The 23,417-nt window shown below is 41.4% G+C and overlaps 1 protein-coding gene across 3 annotated transcripts in view; it reads right to left on the bottom strand.

Annotated features, from left to right (window-relative positions):
* Cog5 (component of oligomeric golgi complex 5) overlaps positions 1 to 23,408 on the bottom strand; it is a 328,269-nt gene extending 304,861 nt beyond the window's left edge. Inside the window, exons 1-5 of one of the 3 annotated variants that reach the window (XM_028891732.2) lie at positions 23,278 to 23,408; positions 16,618 to 16,757; positions 8,910 to 8,967; positions 4,439 to 4,493; positions 3,844 to 3,913 (exon numbers count right to left, since the gene is read on the bottom strand). In XM_028891732.2, coding sequence (XP_028747565.1) covers positions 3,844 to 3,913; positions 4,439 to 4,493; positions 8,910 to 8,967; positions 16,618 to 16,757; positions 23,278 to 23,371 — 417 coding nt within the window. In that variant the 5' untranslated portion in view covers positions 23,372 to 23,408. Of the gene's footprint in view, positions 1 to 3,843; positions 3,914 to 4,438; positions 4,494 to 8,909; positions 8,968 to 9,868; positions 10,107 to 16,617; positions 16,758 to 23,277 lie in introns of those variants that run through there. The other 2 variants (XM_028891733.2, XM_028891734.2) reach the window with 2 other exon arrangements.
* Between the last annotated feature and the right edge of the window lie 9 nt (positions 23,409 to 23,417).

Below are 23,417 nucleotides of genomic sequence, written 5' to 3'. Positions count from 1 at the left end.
AGATCTAGGCTTGGCCACAGGCTTGTTAGCAGGAAACCCAGAACGCAGCATGGAAGCGATCCATTTCCTTCCGTCTGGATACCAGACTCAGTAACCCAGTCCTGGGAGTTTTGGGGTCCCACTTCTTGTTTCCCTGTTGATGGAGTAGGGAGGACAGCCTTACCCCTCCTCCCCAGACTTAATTGTACTTTCAGAGTTACTTACTGGGAAAAGGTTTTCCAGCTAAGGTAGGAGCTTTCATTTCATTGCTCCCTCCATGCGCCTCACTCCAGACTGTCAGCAGTGCTTCTCCTCCTCATGCACACAGACAGGGCCCTGATCTCTGCCCTGTCCCTAATTCCAAAGAAATGAGTTCTCATCCTACAAGCTTTTCTTTTCCTGGTTCCCTCTTCTAATTAACTGCTCAGCTACTGGCTGCTTCGGACCACCACAGAACTGGAGTCCAGGGATAATCAAGTAAGAAATTGCAACAGCTAAAAGGTATTTATATCCCCAGACCCAAAAATGTCTGGGCTCTACAAAAAACAGTCTTTAGTATAACCATCTATTACTGTTAAATGCTCTCAACAATTGATCAGCGTCGTCTCCTGAATGCTAAACTAATAAAGGAAACAGGTGCCTTAAATAATCTACCTCTAATAAAGCTTATCTTAGGTAAAAATTAAGCAGAGTACTAAATACTACAGTGGTTACTAATTTTCTCATGGCTGCTTCCTAACGTGTTCAAAATTTTTCCAAAGTTCCAGAAACCAGCTTAAATCTATCTGGACAGGTCATATCTACTTCAGATAAGTGCCAAACACAAACTCCCCTGGTCTGGAAACACTCCAAAGAAAATAAAAATAATAATGATTCTTTTTCTCTAAGCTTTCTCTATCTCACCAGCATCATGTCAGACACAAAAGCGGCCAGAGTGCCAAGTCAAGAGGGATGGATGGCGCCGAGGCAGCAGGACAGCCCACCGTCCCAGGACGCCATCCCCCACCAGAGCCAACCGACGCCCGTTAAGAAAGCTGGTAGCAGTTTTTCTGGGAGAAACGACACCCCTATTCCTATTCACTCCCTTTTTATAATAAGCAAAAAATCTGGAATGTTAGAATTCTGCCCTTACTCCAGCTACACATGCGCAGTTCAGGATCTTGCATCTTACATCATCAGTGTGTGCTAGCAACTACATGCACGTGGCGTGGTCACACAATCAGCATATGCTCCATACCAGGAGCCCCTAAAAAGCTGGATGCAGACTCCACCCTCTCTCTGCTTTCTCTCTCCCCCACACCCCATCTTTCTCTCTGCCCTCTGCATGTGCTCTCTCCCAGGCCTGGTCCTTTTGTCCCTGCCTCTCCTTCCTCCTAATAAAGCTCTCTGCTACTAAGTAACCAGGTTCTGTCGTGACCGTGACCTTTCCGCCAGTAGCCAGTGCTACTGCCAGTAGCATTTATCATTCATTTCACAGTATTGTCTCTGTGTGCGTGTCCACCCTCTTAAGTATATCTGTCTCTTCTCCTCTTCCTGGCCCAGCAGATACTTCCTTTACTATTTCTCATTTAAGGGAAATACTCCTAGCTTTACAAAAGACCTTCTACTTGGGTGCCCAATTGACAACTGGGGAAAATTTAAGTTATAGAGTTTTAAGAAGAAAGTTGACTTTGCTTTGCCCAGCCTCAATATAAATTAAGACACTGAAGAATGGGTCTTTAAACTGTTAATTCTCCAGCTCAATCTGTTCTCTAAATGGAGGGACAGTAGTGGGAAATCCTCTATGTCCAAGCTTTTATATCTAGATTTCAAACTAAAAAGTTGCTTCTAGGTCTGTATGGCTATAGTATATAAGCCCAGTCTAGACCTATAGAATTGGATTCAGATATACTGAATGATTCCCATCTCCAATCAATACTGTCAGCAAATTTTCTATACCTCTTCCTACTACAAAGACAGGGAAGCCAATGAGACCATCCACTGTCCCCTGACCAAGAGACAACTCTCAGTTGCTCTCTTCAAACTCCTTCCCTCCTCTCCTCTCTCCTGACCATTCCCACATGAGGAAAACACCTTTGCCTCTCTGCCCTCCAGACCAACCATCTAGCCAATCTCATAAGACCATCCTCAGTCCAAGAGAATGAGGTTAGGAAACAGTTAGCCAAACCCAATCAAGGAAATCTGTTCTCATCACAGGACATATTCAATGGACATACAGACAATATCAGAATGTATGCCCCCTTTATAGTAACAGACATGGTCCAGTTTAAGGACAGTTTTGGTGACTTCTCATAAAACCATAATGAATTCCAGGATGAATTCCTTCATATGAGCTTCATGTCTGTTCCTGTCTTAACAGGAGGTTATCTCAGTATTGATTTATTGACACTACTGTGAAAGGAGTGGATTCTTCAGGTTACTGAAGTAGCTGGTGGGCTACCAGCCAACATCCTAATCCATGATATCCAAACACCTGGGGGGAAAAAATGGCCCCCACACAGACCCCAGTTGGAACCCTGAGAACCTTATTCATAGGTAGTACAGAAACCTCTTAACTTGCCTCGAAACAGAAAAAGAAATGTCTACTTAAGGCTATCAGCTCTGACGGGGTCAAAGAAAAGAAAAAGAATATTGTGAATTTCTCCAACCACCTATTAAGTTCTTCTGAAAATCAACAATATCAAATCAGAATCGATGGAAACATGATCCTTAATAGCTATAAATTTTATGAAACAAACTGCCCCAGATATTTAGAGAATGTTACAAAACTGAACTAAGGCATCTAACACCATTTTTAAATATAATACAGGAGGCCTTTGAGGTTACACCAGCAGAAAAATAACAGTGGGGGAGGCAAAGAAGAAGAGGGGGGTGATTAGGGAAGAAAAGCAAGTATGGACTGCTTTAATTCAACCACCATCTCACAGTAACCCACACAACTCCAGAAAATATACCCAGTGAGAATTATGGCACCTGAATCACAACCAATGAATATGTAGCTGAAAGGTAGGGCATTGAAAAGGAACTGTTCTGAGTGGCCCAGAAAGGACCAGTTAGAAAGGATTCACTTAGAGCAAAATTCTTGACACTGTCTTCCAAGAGGGACAATTCACATTTGAACTGTAAAGGCACAAACACTCTCTGGCTCCACTGTAAGTACAGTATCATAGTAGTGAAGCCTCAGTAACAGGTGATCAGTAGGCAGGAGGAAAGAATACTTACTAGATACAGAAACTGCTTTATCTATCCTGACCCAACTTGTTGGCCATTTGCCCAATGCCTACTGCCCAGTACCAGAAACAGATGGGCAGCCTAGGGAAGAAGACTCACTTTTCTCCTACGTTGTGACACAGGTTCTACCACCATTACCCATTCCTTCCAGTACCCCTGCTGGTGGAGATCTCCTTAATACACTGGGTATCTCTATCTCCCTGAAGGAAGAACAGGGGCATGTTTCTATGGAACAAGAACACAGTATCACCTAGCTGCTTTCCTCAATAACTCTGGCACAGAACTTCAGCATGTCCCTGAAAATACAAAGGAATCCAAGGGATGGCTCCACCCTCCTGTGCAGGCAGGCGGTACAAAGTGGACTCAGTGAGTTATTTTTACAAAGGAGGATAAAGGATATCTGTTAGGCAAGTATAAGGAAAAGAAGGGAAAGTGGGAGTGAATATAATCAAGGCACCTTGTATGCATGTGTTAAATCATCAAAGAATAACTTCCACAGAGAGACACTTAACACCAACCTCTGGTCTACCCCTTCATGCACAAGTACAGCCACCCATACATACCATAGGCACAACAAATTTTCCCCACTTATAAAACAGTGTGAAAAATAAAGAACCAGACATGATTACCTACCTGAAGTCTTGCTAGTTGTGCAGTACGGGATACTATTTTATTATATGGCTCAACAATTTTTGATTTCATCCTAAGGCCAAAAAAAAAAAAAAGGAAAAAGAGTAAAAATCATTTTCAAAGTAATCAATGGGGGGCTAGAGAGATGGCTCAGTGGGTAAGAATGCTTACTATACAAGCATAAAAATCTGAGTTCAGACACCAGCACCTATGTAAAAAGTTGGGCATGGCTAGGCTTGAACCTGTGACCCCATGCTATCAGGGGAGGAGACAGGAGGATCTCTGGGACTTGCTGGTCACCAGCCTCACTCCAAGTTCAATGAGAGTCAGTCTGTGTCTCTGTGTCTCTGTGTCTCTGTGTCTCTCTGTCTCTCTCTCTCTGGAGTAGGTAGAGAGTGATAGTAGATACCCAACAGCTACCTTTGACCTCTATGCACACACCCATAAACACATATATGCCATATGCCACATGCACACATATACATCATTCAAACACAAGCATACACAAATAAGTAAATCTAAAAACAGTTACATGTGCACACATATTAATGGCTAGAAATAGCTCCATCTCATATATTTATAAAGTGAACAACAGTACCTATCAACAGCTCCTTGTAAAGCTCCAATTCTTGTCTGCATCATCTGAAGAACACCTAGGAAAGATAACAACTCATATAGGCTTTATAAATTTGTAAGTCTCACACTGGACCAAAATAATCAAACACAAAAATATACATAAATACAATCTTAATGCTTTTCTGCCATCATCCTGATGCAGGCAACCAATATAACTTCTATAGTTATAAAAGCCTGCAACTAGCCTCCCCCTCCAATACCTGGTCCATGACAGAAGCCTGACAGGAAACTAGGTATGACTACTTACTGCTGACAGGTTTCCACTTGGCATGGTGTAGAAATTTTAAAACTATGCAGTGCTGAGGGCTGCGTAACACTGAAAACATACGCGGCACTGCTCAATCACACACTTGAAACTTGTTTAAAATTTAAGCTGCAATGGTAAAATTATACATATTTGCTACAATTATTTTCTAAACCTTTGAGTGGTATTTAAAGTTCCAGCTGAATTCTCTATTTAGTATCCTTCTGTGGTGTCATCTCCACTCCTGCAGTAAAGCTAAAGTCCAAAGTTGTACTCTTGAAGCCAGAGTCAATGCACTCCCTAGGCTTCCACTGGTCTCTAGTTGCTCCTGAGCTCAAGTCTCTGTTAAGACTTCAGCTTCACTCATCATCTTCTCACCTACGTCCTTTCAAGGGTTCATTCAATCCAGCATTTAAATGCTTCCTTTTCCATAAACACTGATTTACTTATACACATGTATATAGAAAGGGGTAAGTAATATCCTCTTTACATCTTCCTGTATACAGACATCTTCACCTCCATCCCTAAATTCTGGCCTGTCAAATTTAGTATGTCAAAGGTGACTTCTGCAATATCCCAACCTTACCAAGTCACAATCCTTTGATTTATCCCACTTCAATAATCGCATCCAGTTTAGCAGACCAAAATCTACGGAATCACTGGTGACTTAGCGCACCACTTTCAAGCCCTGCAAGGAATCCTTTCAGTTCTGTTTCCATTTGACTCCCATCAACTGCTCTCTATTTACCACACTACTCTGAAGCACCACCAACGTCAACTACTCTACCAGTGCTGTCACCCTGTGGAGCCAGCAGGAAAAATTACTTACAACACTCACCTTGTCTTACAACACTGACCATCAAACTCTCTAATGGTTAACCCCTGCATTCAGAATGAAATCAAAATCCCTTCCAGCAAATTCATCTGTGATTCTCTCCCTTGTTCACATACTCATCCACAAAAGTGACTCTGCCTTCCTTTTCACCCTGAAGCACATCAGGTGAACTCCTGCTCCCTCCCACTGACTATTCCCGAAGCTTTCCACAGTTCCTCTCCAGATCTCCACAGGACAGTTCCTTCTTCTCCAGGGTTTTCTTTGTAGGGCTTAAAAATGTCCGAGTTTCTATTTGTACATTTCCTTCCTTCCTTCCTTCCTTCCTTCCTTCCTTCCTTCCTTCCTTCCTTCCTTCCTTCCTTCCTTCCTTCCTTCCTTCCTCTCTCTCTCTCCTCTCTCTCTCCCTCCCTCCCTCCCTCCCTCTCTCTCTCTTTTTTTTTTTTTTTTTTTTTTTTTGGTTTTCCCAGACAAAGTTTCTCTGTGTAGCCTTGGCTGTCCTGGACTCACTCTATAGACCAGGCTGACCTTGAACTCACAGAGATCCACCTGCCTCTGCCTCCCATGTGCTGGGATTAAAGGCGTGTGCCATCACCACCCAGCTACCTGTACATTTTTTAATTGACTTTACCATCTAAAAGAAAGATTGTTTTATAATGATACTGTGGTTTTGTCTATTCCTCAAATACCTGGTATCAAACAAGTTCGCAACTGCTCCTTAATTGACTAAATGAACAGTGGAAAAAAATGGGAATAAATTCTCTTTAAAAATAGGCTGGTGGTGGGGCATACCTTTAATCCCAGCACTCAGGAGGCAGAGCCAGGCGGATCTCTGTGAGTTTGAGGCTAGCCTGGTCTACATAGTGAGATCCAGGACTGGTACCAAAACTACACAGAGAAACCATGTCTCATGCTGAATGAATGTACCTCCAAACTACTTACAAAAGTTTTTCAAATACAAGGGGGAAAGATGAAGAAGTTAAGATTAAGGATTAAATTTTCTAAGTGTAGTACACTTTTTGGCATTTCAAAATAACATTCTAATAAGTGTTTTGAAATACACCCTATGATAATATACAAATACATACATACATATGTAGATATATGAGATATAGATATGGATATAAGGGCTTCACAATGCCAGGAATTAAACCCAGGGCCTCATACATGTTAGGCAAGCTGTTTAACACTGACTTACAACCCAGCCCTAACAGTGTTTTAAATGTTGTAACCCTAAAAAGTATTCTGGGAAAGGGACTGGAGAGTTGGTTCAGCCTTTAAAGGCTCAGACTCACAACTAGAAGGACAAAAAGTATCCTGGGAAAAACAAGTACATTTTAAGAATATGCAGATAGAAAAAACATAATGAGGCTGAGTATGGCAACCCACTCCTTTAATCCCAGCACTCTGGAGGCAGAGGCAGGTGGCTTTCTGGAAGTTTGAGGTGAACAGGGTCTACACAGTTAGTTTCAGGTCAGCCAGGGCTAAACTATGAGACCATCTCAAAAAAATATTAAGAGGAGCTGGGTATGTGGTGTATACCTTTAATCCCATCACTTGGTAGGCAGAAGCAGGGAAATCTCTGAGTTAGAAGCCAGCATGGTACAGAGTGAGTTCCAGGATAGCCAGGGCTACACAGGGAAATCCTGCCTCAGAAAACCAAAATAAACAAATAAACAAGAGACGAAAGATTTATAAATGAATGAAGACATAATGAGAAGTATTTCTACTATAATGATGACTCACCTAATCAATGTACTACATCAGTTCACAAGATTATATTATTTGCTTTCAAAGTTATCATTAAAATATTACTGTTCTTAGAAACTCATTAAAAACATTAAGAGATTAAAAAATAATTAGGGCTATCAATACTTAGAGACTCTTCTTCACATTTTCAAGTTAACAATCAAAATACCACTTCCTGCCGGGCGGTGGTGGCGCACGCCTTTAATCCCAGCACTCAGGAGGCAGCAGAGCCAGGCGGATCTCTGTGAGTTCGAGGCCAGCCTGGGCTACCAAGTGAGTCCCAGAAAAGGCGCAAAGCTACACAGAGAAACCCTGTCTGGAAAAACCAAAAAAAAAAAAAAAAAACACTTCCCAGAATGCTAAGCTCTTTCCCAGGGTGCTTCAGAAACAGGGATTCTGAGGTAACAGCTCATTCCTTTGACACCATGAGAAATAGTTAGACAAAACCAAGGATATTGCTTCACAGAAAACAAAACCCCTTTCCTTAAGAATTTGATCAACATAGAAAATAAAATCACTTAACTTTCTGTGGATGTGGTTAATAATAGTAATCAAAACACAAGGGTCATAATTTGGCACAAGCTAGAGTTATCTGGGAAGAAGAACCTCGGGTGAAAAAATGCCTCCATCCAGATTGCCTACAGGAACTCTGAAGGGCATTTTCTTGATTAAGGCATAATGTGGGAGAGCTCAGCCCACAGTGGGTGGTACCATGCTAGGGCAGGTGGTCCTGAGGTTGATAAGAAAGCACATTGAGTCAGCCATGAAGAACAAGCTGAACTACTGAAATACTTTAATAATTGAATAGCACTCCTCCATGACCTCTGCTTCAAAACCTACCTTGAGTTTCTGTCCTGACTTTCCTTAGGGATAGAGTGTAAAATGGAAGTTATAAGCTGAAATAAACCCTTCCTCCCCAAATTACTTTTGGTCATGGTCTTTTATCACAGCAACTGAAACTCTTAACTGAGAGAGCAAGTAATAATGAAAAACATAATAGTAACATTTCATACTTATAAAATGTAATCAAGAAAAAAATGAAAAATTCATAAAAGAATTAGTCAAACATGAATCACATAAATAAAACTCTAATCTGTTATTATTCTACTATACTGATAAGAATGTCAAAGAAAGGAAAAAAATACATAAAATTCCACACCTACTTCCACTACTACCTATTCTAACAATACTAATTTTTTATTGTTTTAACTAAATAAAATTTATAGGAATACTCATATATGCAAGCCTGTTTTGACCATTTTCCTCAATCATTTAATCCTTAAGATAATATTTAGGTATACATTAGTATATCTGTTACAAATAACTGCAGCAGAGCAAAGTTAACTTGATCAAGAAGTGATCTGAACCCAGATGGTTTAACTCAAGGATCAGTTAATGAAGTTTTAAGTTTTCCTAGTACACAGCTACCTTGTCTATTATCACATTATGTGTTGGTTGCTTTAGATCTTTCTAATAAAGCTCAGTAGCTACAACAGAGTCTGTATTGACAACAAAATTTAAAAGTACCTTCTAGCCAGCCCTCAAGCTCAAAAAAGTTTGTGGGTCCCTAACCTAGCTCCATCTAACAGATAGATAATGAAAATATACCTTCCAAAGACTCAATCCCAGTTGCTTGTGCCAGCAAATCTTCATGTCTGGCAACAACCTGAAAAATCAAGAATGAAAAATTAGCATTTGCTCTGATTAACTATCTTTATCACTACAGGGTACAATCCAAGGTCTCCCTTCGTATATAAAGGAAACAGACACTATTACATACACACACATATGCATATACACATGCAAGTTATGAGGTGTGCTTAAGATGGGTTGTAACGAACACATAAATCATTTATAGTTGAATATAGAGCAAAAGGAAATAGTGCTAACTCTACCTTAGTATTTGGGGTACTGACAAAGTACTATATCATAGCCTAGATAATACACAAGAGATTCATCATCATAGTTCTGAGGGCTGCGGTCCAAGGTCAAGTATAAGCAACCAGTATCCATTCATCATCAGTGGTGCCTTCTTGTCCTGACATGGAGGTAAGATGAACAACCTCTTGTGGAGCTCTGGCAGTTTGGCAAGGTACTAACCACCTCCCCAAAACCCACCTCTACAAATTATCACATTGGCAATTGTTTCAATATATGAACTGCAGAGTAAAAAGGGCCAAGGGAAAAAACACCCTGCCTCTGACTATACCTCAGACCTGGGCCAAGGAAAAACACCCCCTGACCCTGACTTGACCCAAAGACCAGGGCTTGAGATCCCACCAATCCCTGAGCTTGCCCCCAGAGTCAGGCTGCAGAATTTCACCAATCCTTCAGCACAGAATCCCACCAATCCCTGAGGTCCCTGAGCACAGAATCCCACCAATCCCTGAGGTCCCTGAGCACAGAATCCCACCAATCCCTGAGGTCCCTGAGCACAGAATCCCACCAATCCCTGAGCATGAAATCCTACCAATCCCTGAGCTTGCCCCACAATCAGGCTACAAAAATCCACCAATCCCAAGCCACCCTAGAAAGTGCCCCCAAGAAATCATATATAAGGTCTGTACCCTGCTCGGTTTGCTGCTGTTTCTCAACCAAGGCAGCCACCCTTCTGGATTCTTCCTTCCCAATAAATGTCTTGAGTGAGGTTTGTTGTGTGGTGTGACATTATCACCAGAGCAGAGCCCAGCTGTAACAACTTTCACTGGAGTGGAGCAGAGCCGTAACACTTTCCCTGGGGAAACTATCCCCTAGCAGAGTAGAGTTGTTATACTTCAGGGCTCTGAGCAGAACTGGAACACTTTGCTGGAGCAGAACACAGGGAGCAGAACAGAGCTATAACACTTTCACTGGGGAAACTTCCCTTAGTAGAGAAGAGCTATAACACTTCTCAAGAGCAGTAGTAACAACCTCTCTAGAGAAAAACCTCCTTCCCCTGCAGGAAGAGAGTTGGTATACTTTCACTGGGCCCTTCCCTGGAGCAGGGTATAAGCTGCTATGCTTACAGTGACTTTGTGGTATTCCTTGCTCCCGAATGCCAGGATACCTTTCCATCCCAGCTGCAATGCTTACATGAATATATGAATACATGCAGTTGCAGCTTAATAGGAAAAATGTGTGTCTACTATGCATGAAGCCCTGGGTTCAATTCCCAGCAGTTAATAAAATCCAATATATGAATCTTGGGGAAATGCAAACTTGGGTCATGGCATACTCTCCACTTTCCTAACTATGTAAGTAGAATTGTGCAAACAATGATATAATCTCTGCTGATTTTTTGTGCTTTACCTCTAAAGAATTCTTTCAAAATCAAGTTTTTCTTTATTCTTAGACTTAATTCAGCACCATCAAGGGCACATCCTGAAAACTAAACGACTCAGTACTTATCTAACCCTGAACAGCTCCCTGTGTCAAGTCCCCTGTGTAAGTCCCAAGTGGCCAGGCCCCTTCCTTAAGGATCTGCCAGGCACTGCCCACAGAACACTCTAAAGGCCATAACAGCCTAATCAGCCCCTTGAGACACAAGTAGCCAAGCTCTGCCCTACAGAGCAATAAGCCCAAACTCAGGACTTCAAAACCCACTGTGGTTGATATATTGTGTACCCCAATAAACTTATCTGGGGGTCAGAGAACAGAACAGCCACAATACTAAACACAGAGGTTAGGCAGTGGTAGCACACGCCTTTAATCCTAGCATTCCAGAGGCAGAGATCCATCCAGATCTCTGTGATTTCAAAGCCACACTGGAAACAGCCAGGCCTGGTGACACATGCCTTTTATCCCAGGAAGTGATGGCAGTAAGCAGAGAGGTATATAAGGCATGAGGACCAGGAACTAGAGCTCTTTTTAAGCTTTTAGCTTTTAGCAGCAGTTCAGCTGAGATCAATTCAGGTGAAGACTCCAGAAGCTTTCAGTCTGAAGGTTCATGAAAACAGGATCAACTGAGAAGTTATGGAGGTGAGGTTAGCTGTGGCTTGTTCTGTTTCTCTGATCTTTCAGCATTCACCCCAATACCTGGCTCTGGGTTTGTTTTTATAATAAGACTTTTTAAAATTCGTGTTACAACCCACCAACCCCTGCCCTCGAAAACTCCACCCCCAAGAAACCCTATATAAGCCTGTCTCCTACTCAGTTCCCTGCTCTTCTCGCCTGAGCAGAGGTAGCCATTCTCCTGTGTTTTTCCCAATAAATCTCTTCTGTGAGGTTTGTTGTGCAGTGTGACTTTGTGGTGTTCCTTGGCTGACAACTGCCAGGATATATTTCTCCTCAGAGCTGTAACACTTACACTGGGGATATCTTTTCCCTTGAAGCTATAATACTTACACACTGTATTGCAAAGAACCCTCTTCCCCATGAAACACAGATATTTTTGTGGAAATTAGGGCAAAGGAGGGAGGGAGCATGAGTTAAAGAGCACATGTAAGAAGTTCCTTGTTACATTAAAAATCATGCGATGGGTTGGAAGAGATGGCTCAGTGGATAAGAGCATTGGCTGCCCTTATAGAAGACCTGTGTTCAATTCCCAGCAACCATACAGAGGCTAACAACTGTGTGTAACTCCAGTTCCAGAGAAGCCAAGACCTTCTTCTGGCCTCCACAGATACCAGGCACACACATGGTACACATAAATACATGCAAGCAAAAGCACACACATAAAATAAAGGTAAATAAAATAAAAAGAAATCATGCAAATAATAACAATACTGTGGAAATCCTTACGATTTTGCATCCTTTCTCAGTGTAAGAAAGCTCTCATCTAGCCTAAGTACTAAAGTTCCTCATCAGCAAAGAATCATTCATGGGTGCCCTCACTTTGGCCTCTTCTGGAAATCACTGTCATTCTATCACCTCCTTTATCCTGCATTTTGTACTATTTTAAATATAAAATTTGTTGTATCAAGTCTTTTCCTATCATGCCACTTCATATAAGTATTACATTTATTCTGCCTTTTATCACTAAAGTTGCATGGCAGTTTGAATGAGAATGACCCCTATAGGTTCATATATTTGAATACTTAGTTCCCTGCTATGGGATGTCTTTTTTTTTTTTTTCTTTTTGGTTTTTTTGAGACAGGGTTTCTTTGTGTAGCTTTGCGCCTTTCCTGGAACTCACTCTGTAGTCCAGGCTGGCCTCGAACTCACAAACATCCACCTGCCTCTGCCTCCCAAGTGTGGTGGTAATCTAATTGTACTGAAATGTGATTTTGATTGTATGTTAATAAATAAAGTTGCCCAGGGGTCAGAGCTATTAGAGCCATAGACAGAGTGTGGCGGTGGTGGCACACGCCTTTAATCCCATAGATCTCTATGTGTTCAGGGATACAGCCAGCATTGGAGACATATGCCTTTAAGACCTAGGGGGCTGTACATTCAGACAGTGACGAGGCAGTCACGTGTTTGGGTTTACAACCAATGAGAAGGCAGAATGACTGGAAAATCGATTTACAGACAGGAAGTAGCTCTCTTTCGGGAAGCTGGGACACCGCAGGCGGAAGGGTGAGATTTTAGCTCTGAGCTCTGACCTCTCGGCTTTCTCTTTTACATTGTTTCTGTGTTTCTTATTTAATAAGACGGTTAGTTACATCTATACCCAAGTGCTGGGATTAAAGGCGTGTGCCACCACCACCCGGCAGGATGTCTTTCTGTATGCTGTGAATATGTGTTGCTCTGATTGGTTAATAAATAAAGCTGTATTGGCCTATGGCAAGGCAGCTTAAGAGGCAGGCAGGCAATACAAGCAGAGAGACAGGAAGAAGAAAGGAGAGGAGGGAGAGACACCAGCCTGCTGCCCAAGGAACAGCATGCCAGCAGACCGGTAAGCCACAGAACATGTGGCAAAACACAGATTAACAGAAATGGGTTGATTTAAGATATAAGAGCTAACTAGCAAAGAAGCCTGAGCCATTAGGCCATATATTCTGTAAATAACATAAGCCTCTGTGTGTTTTATGTGTTTATTTGGGTCTGAGTGGTTGCAGGACCACAGGTGAGAGATTTGGCTGGACCATTGGGGGCGGGGGGGGGGGGGGCCGCGCAAAAGAAACCTTCCAACTACAGTTCCCAATTAGTGGAACTGATGGGAAGGATTAGGGGGTGTAGCCTTGTTGGAGGAGGTGTGTCACTAGGGGTGGGCTTTGAGGTTTCAAAAGCGCACACAATTCCCAGTTAGCTTTCTGCCTCATGCTTGTGAAGCAGATGTAAGCTCTCAGCTACTGCTCCAATGCCATGCCTGCCATGATGGTCACAGACTCTTAGCCCTCTGGAACCATGAGCACCAAATTAAATGCTTTCTATTATCAATTGCCTTCCTTGGTCATGGTGTTTTGTCACCGCAATAGAAAAGTAACTAAGATGTGTTGCCACTGGAAGACTGAATTTTCTCCAGATTATTGATGTGATCATTAATGTATCTGTCTTAACAAGAATAATTTTCTATTCTCCTTTATCTCTCATGACACTTTGAAAAGGCTGAAAAACTAAAAACTACTTTTTCACACACTCCTTGCTGCTAATCAGATCACTTTCTGAAAGATGTAGAAGATAAAAGAAAGGTGAAAGTGTAAGTCCCTTGGATGTGGAGTGGCAAGGCCCCTTCCCTGAGGAATCCAACTATCAGGTCCCAAACACAGAACACTAACTATCCTAATGCCCAGACCCAGCCCTTGTCCTACAGAGTAAAGCCCAAGTTCAGGACTTGAAATCCCACCCATGGAAATCTCCACCCTGGAAAGCTCTGTGCCTTCTCCCCCAAGAAATCCTATATAAACACTGTAGGGTCAAAAAGGCCAGTGAAAGAACACCCTGGCCCTGAGACCAGAGCCAAGGAAATATACACTGCCACTAACTAATTCAGGACTATAATCTAACCAATCCCTGAGCATGAAAACCAACCAATCCCTGAACACAAAATCCAACCAATCTATGAGCTTCTCCCAAGCTCAGGACTTGAGATCCTACCAATTCCTACCCTGAAAAAATCTTCACCCTGGAAAGCTCTACCCCTAAGAAACTATATAAATCAGTTTGGGGCTGTTCAGTTGGGAGCTGCCTTTTTCCACCCTGGCAGAGACAGCCACTCTCCTGGATTCCTCCCTCCCAATAACTCTCTTGAGTGAGGTTTATTGTAATGACTTTCCATTTGCTGGAGTGGAACAGAGCTATAATAACTTTCACTGGAGCAGAGCAGAGCCATAAGGGCTTTCGCTGGAGTGGAACAAAACTGCTAGACATCCGTGGGGAAACTTCCTCAGCAGAGAAAACTGTTGTCACACTCTGGCTGGGGACACTCCCCTTGCCAGAGCAGAGCTGTTGCTCTGTAACTTCTCCTGAGCAGAGCACAACAGAGCTGTGACAGCCTCGCTCAGGACACCCCCCTGCTGGAGCAGAGTTGTCACACTTGGATTAGGGAAACCTTTGCTGGTGAAACCCTTCCTGGCTGGAACAGAGCTATAATACTTATATTGGAATACCTTTCCCCTCATAACTGTATGTATTCCTCAGCTTCCAAATGCCAGCCTACCTTTCCCTTCAGAGCTGTAACACAGAAAGCTACTTTCCTGTTTGTTTCAGCTAGTAAACAGTAACCTGCAGATTCACAAACACCTGAGGAAACCATATTGATTATTCCAGTATTTAGTCACAATCAAACTGTTAGCAGTAACCCAGGAGACAACACTCTGTCCTGCAACTATACTTCCTTCAGTTCAACCCCTTCTGGTCACCAACAACTCCATAGACAACTAGCTGCTAGGTACCTTTCTGCTTTCAATACCTACTGTCAATTCTAGTTCGTGTGTTAAGCTACAACAGATAATAACTCTTAGAACTTTAATCATGTCACTGATGCTTCAATTATTTTAATTGCATTCTTTTATTTGGCTAGCATTATCTAAATTTTGCTTCTGAAAAAAAATTGTAGTAGGTTCAGCCTCATACTAGAACTCAGAAACTTTGATCTCACATATCTATAGTATAGGTATAGATATATAGATATAACTTGTCCTCTTAAGGAGTGTTAATTTAAAATTCTCATCAATTCCTACCAAAGAAATACTGCATGAAATGAGAAATATACCAAGTATACAAGTGAGACAAAATTTCAGGTCTCTTGCAAAAATGTATCCCCTGAAACTCTGCAGAGTTTAAAGGCATTCTCCTCTGCTCCTATAAAAACAACCTGTACCATTCTATGTAAAACATGCTTCACTTGACAGTTATTTCTGTCTGTATCTGTCACTAATCCTTGGAGTCCTTGGAGAACCAAGGCATATGTTCTCATGTCTCTACTCCATGGTCTAACACAAAGCCTGGCATTAAGTGGCTTCTAAATATTTGTATTTTAAACATGTAATCAGAATTTTAAAGTTGAAGTGACCTTATAAGTCATCTCAATCCTTCTAAGCTGTTCTTTTCATTAATAAAGAAACTTAGATACAAAAAGTTCAATGAATATGTCTCACGATATGATAGATGTAGATTTCCCGGTAAAGAGTTCATCTATTTACACACTTATTATTCATCTAAGTATTTCTTCAATAACTACTCAGACGAAAAGCAATGTGAGTATTTGGAGACCTGGGGATATAGCTCAGTTGGTAGGTGCTTGCCTGGCATGTGTAAATCCCTGTGTCAGTTTCCAGTGCTACAAAACAAACCAACCAACAAATAAGTAGATCATAGAACAAGCCTACAAAAGTTATCAATTATAGAAGAAGGAACCTTTAAGTTTATCTATAGCAATATCTTCTTAGTCACTAAAGGATATATTTTTTTTTAAGACTCAAAGAATGCAGTGGTAAGAAAGTCAATTGTAACAGCACACCTAAGCTTGGGGACTTATCTCCTAATGCTTATGTGTGCTCTACCTATCACAACATTTATTGAGTTTCTATAATTTAAGCAAATGTTATATTTTGTACTTAACAAGGCAGAAACACTTCCTGTGCAACATTCCAAAATTACTTATTCAAATTATTCTACTTCCAAAATTCCATTCCATTTTCTGTTATCATTATCAAAGGTGTCTTTTTTTGCCCAAAACATTCACTGTAAACTAATAATAATAATAATAATAATAATAAATAATAATTCAGGTAATAAACAGAAAGCAAATTATTCCAGAAAGGTGGGTCAATATGTTTTCAACTAATAAAGAGTAGTTTACAGAAGACATCACAAAAATGTAATTAAGTGATGCTGGTAAGTTAAGCATTTGTTTATGGACATACACATTTGGTTTTAACAATGATGAGATAACAAAGGGATAAACTGTCACTTTCTGCTGAATAATCTCTATGACCCAGAAGATTGACATTACCTGGAGGTGTAGTTCTTTATCCAACTGACTGATCCCTTGGGCAAGTTTTGCTAGTTGCTCAGCAATTACAGCTTGATGAATAGATTGAGAAGTATAAGCTTTTACATCAAAGTCTTCATTTAAAAAGTCACTATAACAGTCTAGGGGGGGAAACAGAAAACTTATCAACTCTGCATTATATCAGTTATCAAACAATAGATAAATTACAATCATATCATAATTAGCATGCTTTGAGGCCTTCTATGCACTAGAAACTGTTGTACAAGCTACCTAGAACAATGTGGAGGAATTGGAGCAGGCAGTAGCAGACAGAAAAGATAATACTCGTGAGAGAATACTATGTACTTGGTGGTGCTCTAAATCCAAGTACTGACTCCTTCAATCCCCACAGTCCTGATGTGTGGGAAAACATCATTTCCCCACTTCACAGGTGCAGATAAGTCATGCAACTTGTCCATTGTTACTATCTGAGATTCCAATGCAGAAAGTATAGATGCAGAGTCCAGAGGTCTGAATCGCTCTGTTTCTTTTTTGTTGGTGTGTGTGTGGGTTTTTTTGTTTGTTTGTTTGTTTTGTTTTGTTTGGTTGGTTGGTTGGTTTGGTTTTTCGAGACAAGGTTTCTCCGGGTAGTTTTGGTGCCTGTCCTGGATCTCACTCTGTAGACCAGGCTGGCCTCGAACTCACAGAGATCCTCCTGGCTCTGCTTCCCGAGTGCTGGGATCAAAGGCGTGTGCCACTGCCGCTCGGCTTGTTGTTGTTTTGTTTTTCTTTTTGGTTTTTCATTTAAGGATTTGTGGATTTGATAGATAGATAGATAGATAGATAGACAGACAGACAGGTAGATAGATAGATAGATAGATGTATGCATATATTTAAAAAAAACACATCATTTCTTTTTCCAGTCTATTTTAATACAATTTTTATATCTATTTATCTTACCTTTAAGTCTTAAATTTCAATACTATCTGTAAGTTTGTGTTTGCCTATTTCTATTCATAATTTAGATTCAATTTTTATAATATTATTTATGCACTGAGTAAAGATTCAGGAAGCAATAAATATTATCAGTAGTCAGTTTTCCTTAAGCATTGTTCCTAGCAATAAACTCACTTTCTTGGAATAAAGGTAAGAGTTGATAGTTGTGATTAATCTTTTATTTAGTGTTTTCCTTCCCTGTGTTTTATTCACCTGTGTTTTATTAGTCTACATTCATTACAAGTTCCACCAAGGGAAGCTGATTGTTCTGTCTACTACCACATCTCTAGGGCTTGAGCATGGCCAGACAACAGCAAGCACTCTATATATGCCTGAAAGTATCACTGTGGTAAGAGCAAAGGTCTTAATTATTCTCGCAGTCTAATTACTCTCAAACTGAAGTAACAGAATGACTACTTTGGCCCTAATTCTGAAAATTATATTTTCTTCCAGTTTCCAAGTTTTTCTCAGAATTAAGAATCCTACCAGACAAATATAACAGTTATTCCCCACAGAAAGTTTACCACCAGAAAATGTCAAAATGGCATGTTTTGACAAGGGTAATAATAATTTTAGCAATACTAGATGACAGAATCATATATTAAGCAGAAAATGTAAAGATGAAGTTTTAAAGGAAGGCTGGAGGGCAGTTTGATAAAATACCTATAAGATGTGCAAACTATTCAACTTATATGCTACTGACAGTTCAAAAGTCAAACAAGAGCACTATTAGTTTTGTATTCTACAACAATAATTCTAGCTGGAACAGAGAATAACTAAAATGGCATTTGTTATACAGCAGTGTACTTGAGTTAGTATCCACTAGCTTTTAGCAGCTAAAGTATGACATTTTCAGGAGTTCTTTGAGCCAAACAGTATTATATATATGTAGGTGCCTTTAAACCAGCCAGGACAGGGGTATTTATACCATGAAATACACAAATATTAACAAAACAAGGAAGGCCTTTTCTTATTTTCCAAGAAAATTGGTTTACTAACATATCTTCTCATGGAGTAGAATCGGAGAGGTCACAAAAGCACAGCACTGTGTTAACAGCCCAAGTGACATAAGGAAGATCCAAATAAGAAAGTGTCACTTAAGAATGTCAAGCAAGTATCATATTTGGCAAGTATCAAATGTTTGGACATGATAATGGGTAGAACTTGATAAGCTGAAATGGTGATTAGGTAGAATAAACTAAATTAATTGGTGGAATATTCTTTATCTGATAAAAGGAATTCAATTCTGCATTAAGCTGGATTCCCTAGGCATTAAATATAGTAAGTTGAGAAACAAACTTCCTCCAAGAGCTCCACAACCTACTAAAGTCAAACTACCAACAGTAAGTAGTAATGATGACAATAAGAAAAAAAAGACTCAAGAATAGGAAAAAAAATTACTTTGCTTAATGTTTTCCTAAATATGTACTATTTGTTCATATGTTGCTTACTATCAACACAGGAATTCCAGTAGGCAGCTAAAAATATAGTTCTATAATTTAAAAGTAAGGATAACTTGTCTTACTTTGCTTTTCTGTTGTGATAAAACAGTGATCCTTGTAGAGGAAAGAGTTTATTTTAGCTTACAAATAATAGTCCATAATCAAGAAAAGCAAAGGTAGGAAGTCAAAGCAAGAACCCTGAAGTAGGAACTGAAGCATAAGCCATAAAGGAGCACTAATTAATGGCTTGCTCCCCTGGGCTTTATCAGCTACCTTTCTTATTTAATGCTCACCTATCTAGGAATGGCACCACCCAAAGTGAGCTGGACCCTCCTGCATCAACTAGTAATTAAGAAAATGCCCCAACCTGTGGCCTTGTTGGAGTCTGGGGACCATGTGCAGCCAGGGCTATACAGATCTGGGTGGCTTGTGCTGCCACCTTCGGCCATGATGTTGTCCAGGCCCAGGCTACTGCCAAGGGCCATGTCTGGGTCTGTAGCCCTATAGCAGCCAGGGTCTGGGTGGACTTCAAGGCTCCTGCTGCCACCAAGAGCCATGTAGATGCCCAGGGTCAGGTTAGCCACCTGAGTCCATGATGGTATCCAAGGGCCATACTGCAGTAAGGGCCATACGTATCTGAGTAGCCTACACTGCTACCCAACGTGATGGTGACATACAGGCCAGAGCTGCAGCTGAGGGCCATGTCTGGGTCTATGGCCCTACTGTGGCCAGGGTCTATGTTGATGTCCAAGGCTCCTGTTGCCATCAAAGGCCATGCAAAGGTCTGGGGCCATGTTAGTGACCGAGAGCCATGCTGCCACTGGACACATGCCCAACTGAGTGGCCTGCACTGCCACCTGGGGCAACAGTGACATCCAGATCCGGCTGCTGCCAAGGATCATGTCTGGGTCCGTGGTCCAGCTGCAGATGGAGCCTGTGTTGATGTCTGTGGTCCATGTCACCTCAGGGGGCCAATAGGAACCATGCATGATGAAATCAGAGGGCCATGAGCCAGCCCTACCCTTTACTGGCCCTGGGAAAGCTGGCCCTGCCTTTTGCTGGACACTGCAAAAAGAAGCTGCCCCTTCCCTCTCTCCACCCCCACCCCCACACACTTGGAAGAGCTGCCCCCACACCTTGCTACAGGCAAGAGAGAACTGACCCAGACGGTACAGGGAGAAGGGAGCTGACTCCACCCCCTCGCCTGAGGTGAGTGACCCCAGTGGCCCAGACTGACCAGCTTTGCTATCACCCAGGCCCAGAGCTGGGCCTTGAGTTGGCCCACCCTAACATCTACCCATCTAGGACCTTCTAGAGCTCGTGAAAGGACTGGTCCTGTGGAACAATACTCACAGGATTTCCATGACTTAAGGCAGCCTCTGATATCCCAAAGGGATTTTGGTGAGGATCCAGTGATGATGGTGTACCAGAAACCAGAGGCCTTGAATCAATCAATGACTCATTGCAACGAACATTTGCTAGTAAAGTTGATAGGACAAAAGAGTGTACTGTGTGACACACAAGCTCCCAATGCCACCAGGATGAATGAAGAGGTGTTGGAGAGGCTGGAAAGATGGAGAGGTGAAGAGGTTTGGTTTGGTTTGGTTTTGATTTGTTTGCTTGCTTTGTTTTACTTTGGTTTGATTCTTTAAAATTTTCTTGGGGGGGGACACTACAGGGATGAGTTGAGGATATGGGGGGACTAGGAGGTGAGCAGAATTAGGGTGTATAATGTGAAATTCCCTAAGAATCAATAAGGAAATTATGTTGAGAGAGAGAAATGCCCCACAGGTAGATATGTCCATAGGTCAAATGGAGGCAATTCCTCGATTGAGATTCTCACTTCCCAGCTTACTCTAGATGATTTAGAAACAAATTTTAGAATAAAAAAGAAAAAAATAAATAGAAATGGACAATATAGGGTTCAGAACCCAGGAAGACACCAAAACCTAGGAAGCTGTATAAAGAAAATACGGAAGACTGCTTGGGGCGCGAGGGACAGAAAGAATTACTAAGTCAAAAGAAATAACAATTGAAAGGAAGTGTCAACTGTGACCATGATCTCCAAAGATGAACAATAAAAGATGAACATGGCTATTAGATTATTTGATGATTCCTATTCTGGAATAAATCACATAATTTTTCCCTTCTATGATCTTCTTCTTACCAGAGGCAAATAAACTGCTCACAAATTTTCCAACTATGCATCTGTGTGTTCACCAAGTTTATCTATCCTATCCTCGGGCAAATGCTCAACACAGCAAACAAAGTGAATCAGTTACTGAGCAGAATGCTCAATCTTTCAGGTACATCTAGGAAAACTGGAGAAGAGCACCTACAGATTTAGGGAAAAAAGAACAGCCCTATACCATATTAGAAGAATTATTTGAAGACAGGAGCCAAGCCCTTTACAAACTTAAATGGGATAAGAACCAAAAGTTCTGATTTCTCTCCCAGGAACCACCAGGACCTTAGCAACATGATTTTAAGGTTAAAGAGTGGGCGTGTTTGGGTTCTAGACAAGGATAAACTCCAGAGCACAAAAGGAGGGGCTGTCCATAAAAGAAAGTAGAGCCATTATGTTGTTATATTTGAAACTAAAAAAGGGGAAAAAAGCAAGCAAGCATGATTTTAAGTTTAGGATAAGCTCAAGGGCTGGACCGCAATTAAAAAATAAAGTTCACATCTAACAAATTCCAGGGGTTTGAAAGAAGAGATTGTTAAAGAGTAAATGTAGATTTAAATAATCACTGTGGAGGATGACAAAGAGAATTTTTGTAAGTAGGAAAATATAGGATATACATTAACTATTTACTATCCAAAACCTAATTACAATTCTTGGAATGTATCCTATGAAACATATATTCATTGTTTAAAATGTGACGTCAAGGGATATAAACGGGGCAGTCTTAGTTCTACTTCAAAACTAACAATACCTGGAAAAGCATTATTAATGCTCCCTAACCAAACTCTAACCCCTTGCTATCATCCTCTGTACTGCTGTTTGGCTGTGTACACACAAACGTACTATACTCTTCCAACACTGTTACAGGAGCTACCTTTCTTTATAGCTCTACATGGTAAGGTATTTGAGAGTGGAAACTTTATATATAGTTCAGGAGTTTGAAATTTGGTTAAATTTGAATTTCAATTAAGACACAAAGATAAGGCGAAACAGGCAGAAACTCTAAAGGATCCACCCCAACCTAGTTCAGAAAACATCACTAGTTTTGACAAAATATACATCACAAAAAGACAAATAATTAAGGCAATATAAAATATTCAACAGTCAGGGAAAACACAGTAATTTAAAACTTTATTAGTCTGATCCTTTACAAGCCACACTTAGAGTGGTGTTCAAGTCAATAAAAAAAAAATTCAGAACCTATTGTATGCGCAGCTCTGTGGATTATAAAAAGGTGTTTTTGTTTGCTTGTTTTTTGCCGGTTTTCGTGGTGGCCTACGCCTTTGATCCCTTGCACTAGGAAGGCAGTTCAAGAACAGCAGGGCTAGGCAGAGAGACTCAATCTCAAAAAAAGTGGTGGTGGGGTGTCCCGCCACCTTGGAATCAATTTAAGTGATTAGTCCAAATGCTTTTAATACATGAAAGAATGGGGGGAAAGGGGGGGAAGGGGCTTAATACCTTTTGCAATCTGAATTTTGTTCCGCCTTTCAGACTGAGCATTAATACAAGCGGATTCTTCAAGACTACAATAGTAGTCATATAAAGTTATATAGCTAACTTACTTGGGACAATTCCTCTCCAAACCACCAATAAATATAACTTCGACACACATGGATAATACACTGTAAGAGGCACCTGCACAACCCAAAAATTTAACGCAGGTGTTTTCAACTCCCCTTTTCATGCCCCCCACCTCTTTCCTTAAGCGTCGGTTTGTCACCTAGGGTGAGTTTACACTTCTGGATGAAGACACTACACTCTTTGGTCAAGAACAGCTCAGGGACTGTCAGCCCAGACCATGGCGTATAGGGTCCTGGAACTTAAAGAGAAGCCCTGGACGCGTCAGAACCGAGTTCAAACGCGAGCAATTAGAAACCAGGTGTCCCCCAGACACCCACTGGGAAACGAGTGGACCAGGGCAATCCCTGACGCCAAGGGGCCGGGCGGAGGGGAGTGGCCACGTCCAGACTGGAAAACTTTGTGCAAAGCGACCGATGGAGTCCTCAGCCTCCGCGCAGGGCACAACGACCCGGGTCCGGCCCGCGCCCGACACCTTACCGTCCTGAAGGAGCTCCCGCACGGTCACGACCACTGCTGCGGAACCCGGAGCCCCACGGCCTGCCACGGAAACAGCAGTATCTCCACCTTCCATGTTGGCAAGTGCCGGATTGATGACGTCTGCGATAGCCCCGCCCTCC

Source organism: Peromyscus leucopus, chromosome 14 (assembly GCF_004664715.2).
Source record: "Peromyscus leucopus breed LL Stock chromosome 14, UCI_PerLeu_2.1, whole genome shotgun sequence".
In the NCBI taxonomy this organism is placed as follows: domain Eukaryota; kingdom Metazoa; phylum Chordata; class Mammalia; order Rodentia; family Cricetidae; genus Peromyscus; species Peromyscus leucopus.
Note: the sequence above shows the minus strand (reverse complement) of the source record. Positions and strands in the feature narration are given on the sequence as shown.